The sequence below is a fragment of the Bufo gargarizans genome, chromosome 9 (assembly GCF_014858855.1).
Source record: "Bufo gargarizans isolate SCDJY-AF-19 chromosome 9, ASM1485885v1, whole genome shotgun sequence".
NCBI classification, from domain to species: domain Eukaryota; kingdom Metazoa; phylum Chordata; class Amphibia; order Anura; family Bufonidae; genus Bufo; species Bufo gargarizans.
The window spans coordinates 186,533,514-186,547,829 of NC_058088.1; the positions used below are offsets into that span (position 1 = coordinate 186,533,514).

At 48.5% G+C, this 14,316-nt stretch overlaps 1 protein-coding gene across 1 annotated transcript; it reads right to left on the bottom strand.

Annotated features, from left to right (window-relative positions):
* Positions 1-4,506: 4,506 nt before the first annotated feature.
* On the bottom strand, positions 4,507-13,059 carry WDR13 (WD repeat domain 13). The gene is made up of 10 exons (XM_044306304.1): positions 12,988-13,059; positions 11,326-11,411; positions 11,013-11,250; positions 10,819-10,928; positions 10,617-10,747; positions 10,186-10,493; positions 8,243-8,423; positions 7,490-7,631; positions 6,427-6,545; positions 4,507-4,812 (listed from the first exon to the last, which is right to left on the bottom strand). Exons 2-10 carry the CDS (start codon positions 11,364-11,366, stop codon positions 4,628-4,630), a joined length of 1,455 nt encoding a protein of 484 aa, XP_044162239.1. The 5' UTR covers positions 11,367-11,411; positions 12,988-13,059; the 3' UTR covers positions 4,507-4,627.
* Between the last annotated feature and the right edge of the window lie 1,257 nt (positions 13,060-14,316).

Genomic DNA, 14,316 nt, shown 5'->3' on the forward strand with positions numbered 1-14,316 from the left:
GGGGAGCTGCGCCTGGTGGTGGTCGGACCCTGGGAAACCCGGGGTCCTCCAGCCACAACTCTCCCCGGCTCCATTCTCGTTGTAGGTGCGGGTCCCAGAGGTGGGACCCGCACCTATCAGACAATGGGGGCATATCCTTGTGATATGCCCCCATTGTCTAAGATGGGATAACCCCTTTAATACTGTTTTAAACGGCCTAACTATGAGTCCGTTTGAACCTCTGGAAGACTGGCCGCTCAAATTTCTATAATTTTAAAACCGCATTTCTGATTGCAATCACATTGCAAGAAGGCTAGGTGAGATACAGACTAATTCAATTAGGGAGCCCTATCTCAAAATCCTGGAAGATAGGATAATACTCAGACTAGATCTGGGGTTCCTTCCCAAGGTAGTATCCGACTTCCACAGAGATCATTCTCCCATCTTTTTGCAATAATCCAAAAATAGTGGGGAGGGTTCCTTTCACACCCTAGATGTTAGGCGAGCAGTTCTAAAATACTTGGAGGTCACAAAAAACTTTAGGAAGTCCAATTAGTCGTCTTGTTCAGTTCTCAGGGAAAAACAAAGGGAAAAGGTTGTCTAGATATTCCATTGCTAGATGGTTTAAGTGCACAATTTCCTATTGTTAGACCACTCAGGGATTTTCTTGTCCAACTAACCTAAAAGCACATTTAATCAAAGGTATGTCCTCTTCGCAGGCTGAAAGAACAGGTGCCTCATTGGAAGACATTTGTAGGGAGGCAACCTGGTCCAGTGTACATTTATTTTTTATTTTTTTATAAAGCATTACCGCTTAGATTTTTCAAATACTGCTGATCTGTCTTTTGGACGTGGGGTCCTTCAGGCAGTAGCCCCACCTTGATATTATAATTTTGGATATCTCCTTGTGGCGGTCATGGTGATGATATGGAAAATCGGAATTAGACTTACCGGTAATTTGGTTTCCATCAAATCACCATGACGGCCCGTTATTCCCTCCATAATTTATGTTTTGTATGATGCAATACCTTCTATTTGTATAATGAGTTTTTAAAGTTGTCTCCACCTTCACGCTGATAATTTTGTAAAGCACTGGTGTATGGTGGAGGAGGGGGGTTTAACCTTTCTCTGTTCCTGCCCCTACAGAGTTCAAGGGTCAATCTCCTTGTGGCCATCATGGTGGTTTCATGGAAACCCGAATTACCGGTATGGCTACCATAGACATAAAGGATGCCTATTATCACATTCTAATCATCACATCTTAATTTTTCTCTAATCATTCCTTATGTTCCTTTCATCAAGGCGGTACACTTAAAAGGAACAGAAAACAAGTTGGCAGATTATCTAAGCAGAAACCATTTGGATCAGGGAGAATGGTGTTTAAACCAAGAAGTCTTCAGTCAGATAGTTCAGCTGTGGGGCCAACTGCAAGTAGACCTTTTTGCAACCAGACAGAACAAAAAATGCAACCTATTCTTTTCTCTAAATCCGAAAGATTTTCCGTCGGGGATAAACTCCTTCTCCCTTCCATGGCCGGATCAGCTTCTGTATGCCTTTCCTCCTCTAAGACTTCTTCAGAGGGTATTACAGAAGCTGAGGCAGGAACAGACTAGGCTCATTCTAATCGACCCTTTCTGGCCAAGGAGAACATGGTTCACTTGGTTGAAGAAGATATCTCTTGCAGATCCCTGGATTGTTCCGGACAGGCAGGATCTGTTGTTTCAGGGTCCTGTCTTCCATTCGGAAGTGAGAAACCTTCGTTTAACAGCCTGGTATTTGAAGGGGAAATCCTAGCGTGTAGGGGTCTATCTAAGGAAGTTATATCTACCCTTTTATCATTTAGGAAAGAAGTAACCTCTACTATTTACTCCAGAGTATGGAGGACATGCTTAATTTTATTTCTAAAGTCCCGGTAGATCCCTTGAGTTCTCCTCCTATGTCCAAAATGTTGGATTTTTTACAAAAGGGTGTTAAGAACCTAAGACTTGGCACCCTTAAAGTTCAAGTTTCTGCCCTTAGTGCTGTCTTTGATTTCCCTATTGCCAATCATCCGTGGATTATGAGGTTCTTTAAAGCGGTTAGTAGGATTAAGCCTGTGTTCAGATCTTCCGTTCCCCCGTGGGATCTTAATCTAGTTTTGTCTAGAATGATGGAGCCTCCTTTCAAACCTCTGCAGGATTTATCTATTAAAACTGCTTTTCTGGTGGCTATCACCTCTGCCCGACGTGGGTGAGATTTCTGCCTTTTCAGCCTCTCCTCAGAGCTCGTTCACGCGAATGTAAGGGCTCCGTGCCTGTGCTGTGGACCGCAAATTGCAGTCTGCAAAGCACGGGCACCGACCATGAGGCAGCCGCATGCAGATCGCGACCCCATTCACTTGAATCGGGTCAGCGATCCGTCCGTTCCGCAAAAAAAACAAGTTCTATTTGTTTGCGCAACGGAAGCACGGAACGGAACCCCACGGAAGCACTCCGCAGTGCTTCCGTTCCACACCGCATATCTGGATTTGCGGACCCATTCAAGTGAATGAGTCTACATCAGTGATACGAAATGCACACAGCCGGTGCCCCGTGTATTGCAGACCCACCGTATGCGGTCCGCAATACGGCGACGGGCAGCACAGATCCTACTTTTCTACCTAAAGTGGTCTCCTTGTTTCATAGGACCCAAGACATTGTTCTTCCATCTTTGTGTCAATCCCCAAAGAACGAGAAAGAGAGGAGGCTCCATTGTCCAGATGTCACGGCCATGGTCGTGACTCCAGAACCGCATGCGGTTTGGTTTGGTTGTCAATCACAGGTGAGGGCTGTGGTATTTGCCTCACCTGTGGTTGCCACTGGCAACAGTATTTATGTGGCAGCATAGCAGCCTGAGCTGTGTTGTGCGTGCACTTGGCAACTTGTGTGATTGGTGTGCACGGGGTTGTTTGTGTGTTCACTTCCCCTTTAAGTTGCTGTCTTCCCTTGTCTGGTGTGTGAAGGGTTAATTCCCTTCCTAGGCTGTGAGCACTGGGTGTGTCCGCGTGGGTGTGGCCACTTTGGGCTATAAAGCCTAGTTGGAGATCAGAAGCTGAGGGGTGCTTCAGCCATGCTTTGCTGGAGACACCCTCCTGGTATTTACATCTGCCAGTGGGGGCCACCCCTGTGGTCAAACAAACTGTGACTCTTAGGTTTATGTTCTTTCCTTTGCAGCTTGGCTAGTGAGACCCCTGTTCCTCCGTGCCTAGGAAGAACGGGTCGTCTTACCCTGCTCCTTGTTCCAGGGCAATCCTGAGGGCTAGCAGGGACCCCAAGGCATCCGGTGTATGAGCCCTCCCACCTTCAGGGTTGGCTCATATGGTTAGGAGTCAGGGTCAGTTTAGGGACGCGATAGGAGGTGACCTGCTCCCTAATACTGTCGTCCTGGCCAAGCAGCGCTTAACATCTTCTGGCATCGCACGGCTGAGGGTTTTCCCCATCCTCAGCCGTGACACCAGATGTTAAAATATTCCTGTCTGGATATCTGAAAGTCACTGGTCAAGGGAGGAAATCCTGTAGACTTTTTGTACAGTTTGGTGGAAGAAACAAAAGGTAATACAGTTTTTTCTAGAACGCTATCCAGATGGATAGTGGGGGTTATCGCTTTATCCTATTCCTCAGCGGGGGAACTCCCCCTTTGGGATTTGGTGCTCACTCAACCAGATCCATTTCTGCTTCTTGGGTAGAGAGGGCTGATGCATCTCTAGAACAAATTTGTAGGGCTGCTACCTGCTCCATGTACTTTTTGTAACTTCAGGTTAGATTTAGACTCTAAGGACCGTTTATCTTTCTGCATGAAGGTCTTGCAGGCAGTAGTCCTCCCCCCAAAGCTAGTTACTATTCTAGTCTTCTCTCAAGGGTGCTGTCATGGGCGTAAGGGAAATTCAGGATTACACTTACCGGTAATCGTTTTTTTCCATGAGCCCATGACAGCACCCGGGATTTATTTTCACCCTATGTTAGATTTGTTTTAGGACAAGTTCTCACAGTTAACTGGTGGTATAGGGGCAGAGCCCTTCCTTAAGAGCTCTCCACGAAAGTTCCTGTTTCCTGTCCTGGATGGAGGAGGTCTCTCGAGGGTGCTGTCATGGGCTCATGGAAAATTGATTACCGGTAAGTGTAATCTAGAATTTGTGACCCGCACCTGGTTTTGGCTCATTATAACTGATGGAATTAACTGACCAAGTCACTGAAGTGTGAACTTGGCCTTACCCTGGTGATCCAATATTTATCACATTTTATGTTTTGCTTTAAAAAAAAAATATCTTGCGACAAAACTGCATAGGGTTTTTTGGTTTGTTTTTTAAACCCCCAGATATGGTTTTAGTCATACCTCAACCAATATGTGACTACACTGTTGGAGAACAGCTGTCCTCAGTCTCCCCCCTTCCCATACACATGCATGCCTAGCTGAGTGTGCACTGTGTTCTCAATGAGGAGAAGGTAAATAGGTTCCTACTGCCTGACACCTCCAGGGGCCTAGAGAACGAAAGGACTGGACATGTTGAAATCTTGGTGGGTAGTGTTTTATTCCAGAAGACACATACAGGACATAAATAAAGGGCGGTTGGAAGTGGGTCGGACATTGCACACTGTTCTTCAGGGCTGATTTGGCCGGAGGAGATGTGAATTCACTTCTGCTCTCTTCTCCAGATGATAACCATCCCCTTAGCATCACTGGAGGCCAAGAGGCTTTCATCGCAGTTGAAACTGACACCTAGTACGGCTGCGCTGTGTCCTTGGAGCTTGTTCACAATGGCCTTGGTGGCTCGTTCCACATCAAAAAAGTAGACGCACATATCTTCACTGCCGGTCACTACAGCGGGGGAAACAACAACCTGACTATTAAAGAGGTTTTCCTCAGGACAGGTCATCAGCATCTGATCAGCTTCTCTCAGGCCAGTGATGTCATCGGAGCAGCTAAACCCCATAGAAGTGAATGGGGCTGAGCTTTTCCTAGGCCAGTGATGTCATCGGAGCAGCTAAGCCCCATAAAAGTGAATGGGGCTGAGCTTTTCCTAGGCCAGTGATGTCATCGGAGCAGCTAAGCCCCATAAAAGTGAATGGGGCTGAGCTTTTCCTAGGCCAGTGATGTCATCGGAGCAGCTAAGCCCCATAGAAGTGAATGGGGCTGAGCTTTTCCTAGGCCAGTGATGTCATCGGAGCAGCTCAGCCCCATAGAAGTGAATAGGGCTGAGCTTTCCTAGGCCCGTGGATGTCATCGGAGCAGCTAAGCCCCATAAAAGTGAGTGGGGCTGAGCTTCCTAGGCCAGTGATGTCATCGAGCAGCTAATCCCCATATAAAGTGATGGGACTCGGCTTTCATATGCCAGTGTATATCATCGGGATCAGTCAGCCCCATAGACATGAAAATGGGGTGCGCTTTTCCCAGCACCAGTGATATCATCGAGCGCTCAGCCCCTAGAAGGAGAGGGGTGAGCTTTCCCAGGCCAGTGATGTCATTGGAGCAGCTAAGCCCATAGGACAGGAATGGGGCGAGCTTTTCCCAGGCCAGTGATGTCAACAGAGCAGGACTAAGCCCATAGAATTGAGGGGCTGAGCGTTTCTAGGCATGATGTCATTCTGGAGTTCAGCTCAGCCCTCATAGAAGTGAATGGGGCTGAGCTTTTCCCAGGCCAGTGATGTCATTGGAGCAGCTCAGCCCCATAGAAGTGAATGGGGCTGAGCTTTTCCCAGGCCAGTGATGTCATCAGAGCAGCTAAGCCCCATAGAAGTGAATGGGGCTGAGCTTTTCCTAGGCCAGTGATGTCATCAGAGCAGCTCAGCCCCATAGAAGTAAATGGGGCTGAGCTTTTCCTGGGCCAGTGATGTCATCGGAGCAGCTAAGCCCCATAGAAGTGAATGGGGCTGAGCTTTTCCTAGGCCAGTGATGTCATCGGGGCAGCTCAGTCCCATAGAAGTAAATAGGGCTGAGTGCAATACGAAGCACGGCCACTATACAATGTACGGCGCTGTGCTTGGTAAGCAGAGAGAAGGCTGTGGTGCTTCTCTGAGCACCGATGCCTTCTCAAACAGGTGATTGGCGGGGGTCCTGGGTGTCGTACCACCACCACCGATCAGTTGTAAAGTCTTGGAAAACCCTTTTAAATGCTGATGGATATTTACGAGGCATATATGATACCCAGAGTCCCTGAAACCTCCATTAAGTGATGCACATAAGGACATAAAGGTGCTCATGGGTGTTATTTCCCTGTACTGAACTAATTAGAGAAGCCATGGCACTATATGAGCCTACTCTATCGCGGGCCGGTAATAGGCGCACACTGTTCGGTATTCTCCATGCTCTGAGCACAGTTGAGGCCATCTTGTGCACAGCAGGGGGAGGGCGGTACGCTAGCTGGCTGCTAACCAGGAAACTAGAGAGAGGCGCAGACCCTGCGTGCTAATATGTACATTCATCTATACGTACCGACACATGCTCCTTGCCTGAAGGACATGAGTGGACAGAAAATACTCCCGATGGCGTGAGCCGTCTGTTGGATTGGAAACGTTCGCTTTAACTGCAGCGTCCCCTCATTGTCCACAACCCTACAAAAGAGGAAATCGACACCGATCAGACCGCTGGGATGAATTCCATGTGTAGCAGAGCTGGCTTGTTATTTGCCATTTTCAATTAAAAGTATTTCATAATCGCATATCCCAAAATGATGCTGCTGCTGTGTAAAAGCCATAGGCATGTTCCAATTCACTGCATGCATTTCGGGATCTCTGTTTGCTGTCACTGAATGTCAGTTTACAGCTAGAGGCTGAAAGACCCAGCTTAATAATGTGCAACTGTAATTGTGTACTGGAGCTCTGCCTTAAAGGGGATGTCTGTTGATAGATATTGCTGACTTAGGGCTCATTCACACGGACGTTGTTCGGCCCATGGCCCGCAATCCGGAAGCTCTGTGCGGAACGGAGTGCTTCATGTGGGTTTTCTCTCTGTGCCTCCGCACCGCTAAATAAATAGAACAAGTACTATTTTTTTTTTTCGATGTGGACGGATCACGGACCAATTCAAGTTGAATGGGTCTGGATCTGTCGCGGCAGCTGCACGGTTGGTTCCCGTGCACGGAACGGCCGTACAACAGCCGTGTGAATGAGCCCTTGTCCTCAGGGTAGGTAATATGAGAATGATGGTGGTCTAGCACCCCCACCGAGCTGTTTTAGGCAGCCAGGAACTATACAGTGCACAGAGCGGAAGCAGACAGCTCTGTACACGAGGCAGTGGCATCGGAAACGTGCATACACAAGGAATCGGGGCTTGGTTGAATTCCCTGGGGTCGCCTGCCCCGAGGCTTCAGTCCAGTAATAAGAACATTTTTGGCCACTGATCAGGTGCAGTTGTGGCACTTTGGAGGATTATATTGAGGAAGGGAAATGTGAACACAGCAGTCTATGATCGTGAAGGTTTTGATTCACTGACACCAAGCAGAGATCTTGTGAACAGAGAGGAATTGACAGGCAAAGTATATAAAAACCTCCTTTACCTGTAAAGCAGCAGCTTGTTAATACAGGCGTTCACCAGCAGAGAAGGGTCCCGGGCTTCACGACTGATCCAGGAGCGGGCGGAGATGCTGGTGATGGCGCTGCCTTCTGACACTACCAGACGCTTGGCTTTGGTCAGTTTACCTGCAGGAGATGGGTACAGGACAACAGTCAGCGACTGGATCCCCTAACCTGAGGGCATATGGCAGCGGCCTCACTGGAGACTGTTTTCCGACCTCTACGCACAGCAGGGTAATGGGCTGAACTACGTGCCTGCCTTATATCTGGTATCGGTGAAGCATCTGCCAGTCTATGGCTGTCTTACAAGCGTTTCTTAGTATAATTTAAAGGGGTATACCGGAATTTTAATATCAATGACCTATCCTTAGTATAGGATCGGTGGTAGTCCAACACCTCGCAACCCCGCTGATCAGATGTTTTGGAATAGCTCTGTCAACTGAAGTGAATGGGAGCCACGCTGTAGTTACAAGCCCTGCACAATGGATGGAGCTGTGTATTTCCAGTGCAGACTTTCCATGGCTGAGCTACTCCCCTGCGGGTCAGGTATTGATATCCTATCCGGAGAATGACATGAATGTGCCGTGGTCCACATTTTTTGAGAAATGAATCAGTCCGTGTGCAATCCACAAAAATTACGGATCAGACGAGGACTGAAAATACGGCCGTGTGAATGTAGCCTTATATTGATGATGTGTCCCAGTAGCGCCAAGTAGGGACTCCTAGAACCCACTCACCTGTGGCCATATCAAACAGGAACGAGAAGATACTCCCGCGGTCGTCACCAGCCCACAGGATCCGCCCGGCAGAGTCGAAGGACATGGAGAGCACTCGGCCCGTCAGCTTGCTGCTGCCTCCCTTCACCTTCTTACCAGTGGAAATATTCACAACGTGGATGTTGTGTTTGCTGTTCCCAACCTAAAAAATGTAAAACTCTGTGGGTACAGTTGCAAGAAAAAGTATGTGAACCCTTTGGAATGATATGGATTTCTGCACAAATTGGTCATAAAATGTGATCTGATCTTCATCTAAGTCACAACAATAGACAATCACAGTCTGCTTAACCTAATAACACACAAAGAATTAAATGTTACCATGTTTGTATTGAACACACCATGTAAACATTCACAGTGCAGGTGGAAAAGTATGTGAACCCTTGGATTTAATAACTGGCTGAACCTCCTTTGGCAGCAACAACTTCAACCAAACGTTTCCTGTAGTTGCAGATCAGACGTGCACAACGGTCAGGAGTAATTCTGGACCATTCCTCTTTACAGAACTGTTTCAGTTCAGCAATATTCTTGGGATGTCTGGTGTGAATCGCTTTCTTGAGGTCACGGCCACAGCATCTCCATCGGGTTGAGGTCAGGACTCTGACTGGGCCACTCCAGAAGGCGGATTTTCTTCTGTTTAAGCCATTCTGTTGTTGATTTACTTCTATGCTTTGGGTCGTTGTCCTGTTGCAACACCCATCTTCTGTTGAGCTTCAGCTGGTGGACAGATGGCCTTAAGTTCTCCTGCAAAATGTCTTGATAAACTTGGGAATTCATTTTTCCTTCGATGATAGCAATCCGTCCAGGCCCTGACGCAGCAAAGCAGCCCCAAACCATGATGCCCCCACCACCATACTTCACAGTTGGGATGAGGTTTTGATGTTGGTGTGCTGTGCCTCTTTTTCTCCACACATAGTGTTGTGTGTTTCTTCCAAACAACTCAACTTTGGTTTCCTCTGTCCACAGAATATTTTGCCAGTACTGCTGTGGAACATCCAGGTGCTCTTGTGCAAACTGTAAACGTGCAGCAATGTTTTTTTGGACAGCAGTGGCTTCCTCTGTGGTATCCTCCCATGAAATCCATTCTTGTTTAGTGTTTTACGTATCGTAGATTCGCTAACAGGGATGTTAGCATATGCCAGAGACTTTTGTAAGTCTTTAGCTGACACTCTAGGATTCTTCTTCACCTCATTGAGCAGTCTGCGCTGTGCTCTTGCAGTCATCTTTACAGGACGGCCAGCTCCTACGGAGAGTAGCAGCAGTGCTGAACTTTCTCCATTTATAGACAATTTGTCTTACCGTGGACTGATGAACAGCAAGGCTTTTGGAGATACTTTTATAACCCTTTCCAGCTTTATGCAAGTCAACAATTCTTAATCGTAGGTCTTCTGAGAGCTCTTTTGTGCGAGGCATCATTCACATCAGGCAATGCTTCTTGTGAAAAGCAAACCCAGAACTGGTGTGTGTTTTTATAGGGCAGCTGTAACCAACACCTCCAATCTCATCTCATTGATTGGACTCCAGTTGGCTGACACCTCACTCCAATTAGGTCTTGGAGATGTCATTAGTCTAGGGGTTCACATACTTTTTCCACCTGCACTGTGAATGTTTACATGGTGTGTTCAATAAAAAACATGGTAACATTTAACTCTTTGTGTGTTATTAGGTTAAGCAGACTGTGATTGTCTATTGTTGTGACTTAGATGAAGATCAGATCACATTTTATGACCAATTTGTGCAGAAATCCATATCATTCCAAAGGGTTCACATACTTTTTCTTGCAACTGTATATCAGCGTTAATCATTCACCCATGTCCTACAGTTTGCTGGGAAACTACAACTCCCAGCATGCATCCATTGCTAGAGACTGGTCCTTCCAGTGGTTGCAGTGGAGGGATGGCACTCACCACAGTGAGATTGTTATTGATGGGCTGGAAAGTGCAGCAGAGCATCTGGGCCAAGTCCGGGTCTGGAATCTGTCGGATGCAGAGGCCATCTTGGGTGTTCCAGATGCGCATGCTGCCATCCAGAGAGGTGGAGACGATGATGTCGTTGGATAAGGACCAGGCAAAGTCGCTGACTGGACCGCTGTGCCCTCGTAGGGTCTGCAGGACGGTGGGGGGCGTGGGAATCAGCTGACACACCGATATTGTACCATCTAGAGAGCAGCAGGCCAGGAGGTGCTTGTCGTCATTGGCAAATTGTACCTTGGGGACTAGGAGGACAAAACACACAAAAAAATACTAGATCTGACAACTATATTCTCACGCCCTTAGGTACAGTTGTCAGAGAGCTCTATATCTCTGAATATTTGCACGATACTAGGTAGATTTCTTACCCGCTTGATCCACATGTTGATCGAATATGTGGTACATTCCGGCGAACGCGTAGTTCTCGCTCAGTGTGGTGTCGCCGGCCATCGCCCTGCTGGCTTCTGCCAGTGGTGTGGGCACCACGCTGCCAGGAGCCCTGCGGGCGATACACGGCGTTAGCTGCTGGTACTTACGTCAGCTCTGTCCCCCATCGGTTCCACTCCTCACCTTTCCTCTTGCGCCACGCGGTTCATTTGTGCCTGCAGTTGGTAGGACCCCCGACTTACAGAACGCCTGTGACCTCGTGACCCCTGGGACCGTGGATCTTCTTCCAAATCCTAAAAAGGTAACGTCATCCGTAACCAATACAGTCCGGAAGTTATACCAGTGCACGGTCCGCCCTGTGGGGGGGGGGGGCTCACCTCCATGCGGTCCAGGGTAGTGCGAGAGCTGCGGATGCTGTTGCTGTGTGCCCGGAAGCTGCTCTGCTCAGACAGGGGGCCGTATCGCTGGGCAAGAAGTTGGCTGCGAAGCTTCAAGTACTGTCGCCGCAGCTGCGGATCATACCCGGCCTTGGCATTCTCCCGCAAGAGTTGGCTGCGTCTCCGGATGTACTGAGTGCGGAACTGCGGGTGCGCAGGAGTGCGGTACGCGTTGTACCTGGGGAAGTGCGATCAGGTTACAGCCGCTGTACACCGGCAGGAGAGCAAGGCGCACTGTAGGCACGGTACTTACCTTGCGTCGACTGCCAGGACCTGTTGCCAGACAGCAGCCATTCCAGGCACACTGCGGGTCCCTCAGCTCGAAAGGACGGAGAAATCCTGAGAGGTGACGGAGAGCATGTTCATTCATAACCTGATGCTTAATACACAAATAAACAAAAATCCCTGCTTGCTGTCAGTGAATGAAAAAAAAAAAAGACTGCTTATGGAGCAGTTTCAAGGGAGAATACCTCTGTACATATCATATGAAATCAGACAAATCATACTCCATACTAAGGACTGCTTCTCTTCCCCCCGTAATAATAAGTCTTATGACTCCATGTTGTGCAGTTCCTCTAATATTCCTACTAGAAGTTTTTAATTAATTGCCAGCAGGGTGTCCCTGCACATGCGGAGACTGTCAGCACTGATTGGACTGCGCAGGAGCACCCCCCCAACTGGTAACACCCAGAGGGAGGGTTAAAGGGGTTGACTTATCTTAGACATTGATGGTATGTGTGGGTCCTGCACCCATCTTCAGTACCGTGCCCCCAAATTGAACAGAAAGTAGAAGCGCATGCGCTGCCACCCTCCGTTCACCGCTGCTGGAGTTCCCAAAAATAGGTGAGCACCAGATAGCTATTTCCAGCAGTCCCTTAGCAGTAAACGGAGCGGTGGCGGCGTTTGCAGGGTCCACTCTCCACTCACTCCTGGGGGACTAATGAAAATAGCAGAGTGCGCTTGGTCAGTTAATGTCAGAACTCCCATAGCGACTAATGGAGAGGATGCCGCGCATGCGCAGTGTGCTCTCCTTCACTTTAACGGTCCCTGTTCTGGAGATAGGAATGGCAGAATCAGTTTTATGTTTCATTTATTAATTTTTTTTAAAGGGATTGTCCACGCCACGTCTCTCGTGGGAGCTCAGCTGTGGTTTCGGTCTGCATCCGATCTGCATCTCAATAGATGTGCTGTCCGCATTCGTATGCCTGTTCCCTGGCCCCCTCAAAAAACGAGAACATATCCTATTCTTGTCTGTTCTGCGGACAAGGATAGGACATTTCTGCAGGGGTTAAAAAATATGGCGTCATGCACTCGGTCGCTATCCGTGTTTACGGCCGTGTGCATGAGCCTTAACAGTCAAGGGAAGCGCAGTATACACTGAAGTCAATGGGTGACCGGATCTGCGCAGCCACAGCTCTATGAAGCAAAGACACGGGGATTGTTCTGGGTGGAGAACCCCTTTAAATTTACAGCCCAGTATGGACCCCACACACAGTATTGTCGGGGGGCCGGACGCGTCTGGTAGCAGCGATCGCCTCTCCACTGAAAACAGGGATGCATGTGTACAGGGGGAGTCAGCAGCTGAATGTATTGTCTCAACAGGAAGAGATCAGTAGCCGCCAGGCACCTGTCACCGCTTATCTCCTGCATAAACAAAGGGTTAACTATAATCTGACCATCAGGGAGTCTGATGTGTCACCCAGTGGCCCAGTCTGCTATCTATAGGTGGGAAGGGTCGTAAGGAGCATTTCATGGAGGATACAAATGACATCCAGCAAGCAGTGTGTAGCCCATGGACCTTCTATAAGACCGAGGCTGTGGTTATGGGGGCGCTCTGACCACATTAGGGGGGGCTCCTCTACATTACAGACAATTCATAGAAAATGTACAGAAAGCCCTATATACAGATGTATACCTGCCCCGCCGGAAGACCCATCCGCCCTGACTCCACCGGTGACGTCATCAGCGGAAACACAGCCTGCCATTGGTCGGCTGGCTGTCAAACCGTTCCACCAATCAGGACGCAGCTTCCTGAGCTTCGTCCGATAGCTAGAAAGAGTAGGCGGGATTTCGTCTGCTAGAAAATATTGGCAATATCCAAACACTAGGGGGAGAATGTGGGTTATATTTACGTCGTGGCTGCAAGCGCCATTTTATTGTGGTATCAGGTAGGTTTACTATATGAATATGAGACATTTTCTCTGCATGCTCAGTCAGTGCCCCACAAGTGCCAGGCACACTGCTCCAAACCACTGCCAGTCAGTGCCACACAAGTGCCAGTCAAACTGCTCCAAACCAATGCCAGTCAGTGCCCCACAATACCAGTCACACTGCTCCAAACAAGTGCAAATCAGTACCCCCATAAGTGACAGTCAGTGCCCCCACAAAGGCCAATCACATTGTTCTTAAACTACCAGTCAGTGCCCCCACAACAGCCAGTCACACTGATCTTACAAATGTCAATGCCCCTTAAAAATGCCAGCCATACTGCTCTTACAAGTACCAGAGTGGAAGAAAGTGATGCCAGCTGTAGGTGAGAGGGCAGCGGCGGATTAAACTGGTACACTTGTGGCAGAGGTGTTAGTACAGTGTCTGATTGTGTACATCACCCTCCAGCGTTGTCTGAAAGTGCCCTGAACAGGGTGAAACCTCTTACACCTCCATGAGAGCTGACTGGGCACTACTGATGGCGAGGCAACCATTAGGGCTTATTCACTCGACTATTAAAGGGCATCTGTCAGCAGTTTTGTCCTTAGGACACTGGCTGGCCTGTTACATGTGCGCTCGGCAGCTGAAGGCATCTGTGTTGGTCCCATGTTCATATGTGCCCGCGTTGCTGAGAGAAATTATGTTTTAATATATGCAAATGAGCCTCTGGGAGCAACAGGGGCGTTACCATTACACCGAGAGGCTCTGCTCTCTCGCTCTGCCACGCCCTCTGCACTTTGATTGACAGGTCCAGGCAGTGAAAACCTCATCACCCCTGCTCCTGTCAATCAACGTGCAGTGTGTCCCAGTCTGACCACTCTGCGATGCTGTGAGTTTGGGTCAGCTATACGTGCGGTCAGGCTATCCGAATGATACGAGCATACGATACCTCTGGAGCATGGAAGTGTGAAAAAATCAGAACGCACACGGAAGCCATCCACGTGCTAACCAGTTGTTTACGGATCCGTTTTTGTTTTCAGATCAAAAACTGGAGACATTTGTGTGAATGAGGCCTTCGAGACTGCATACACAGCCC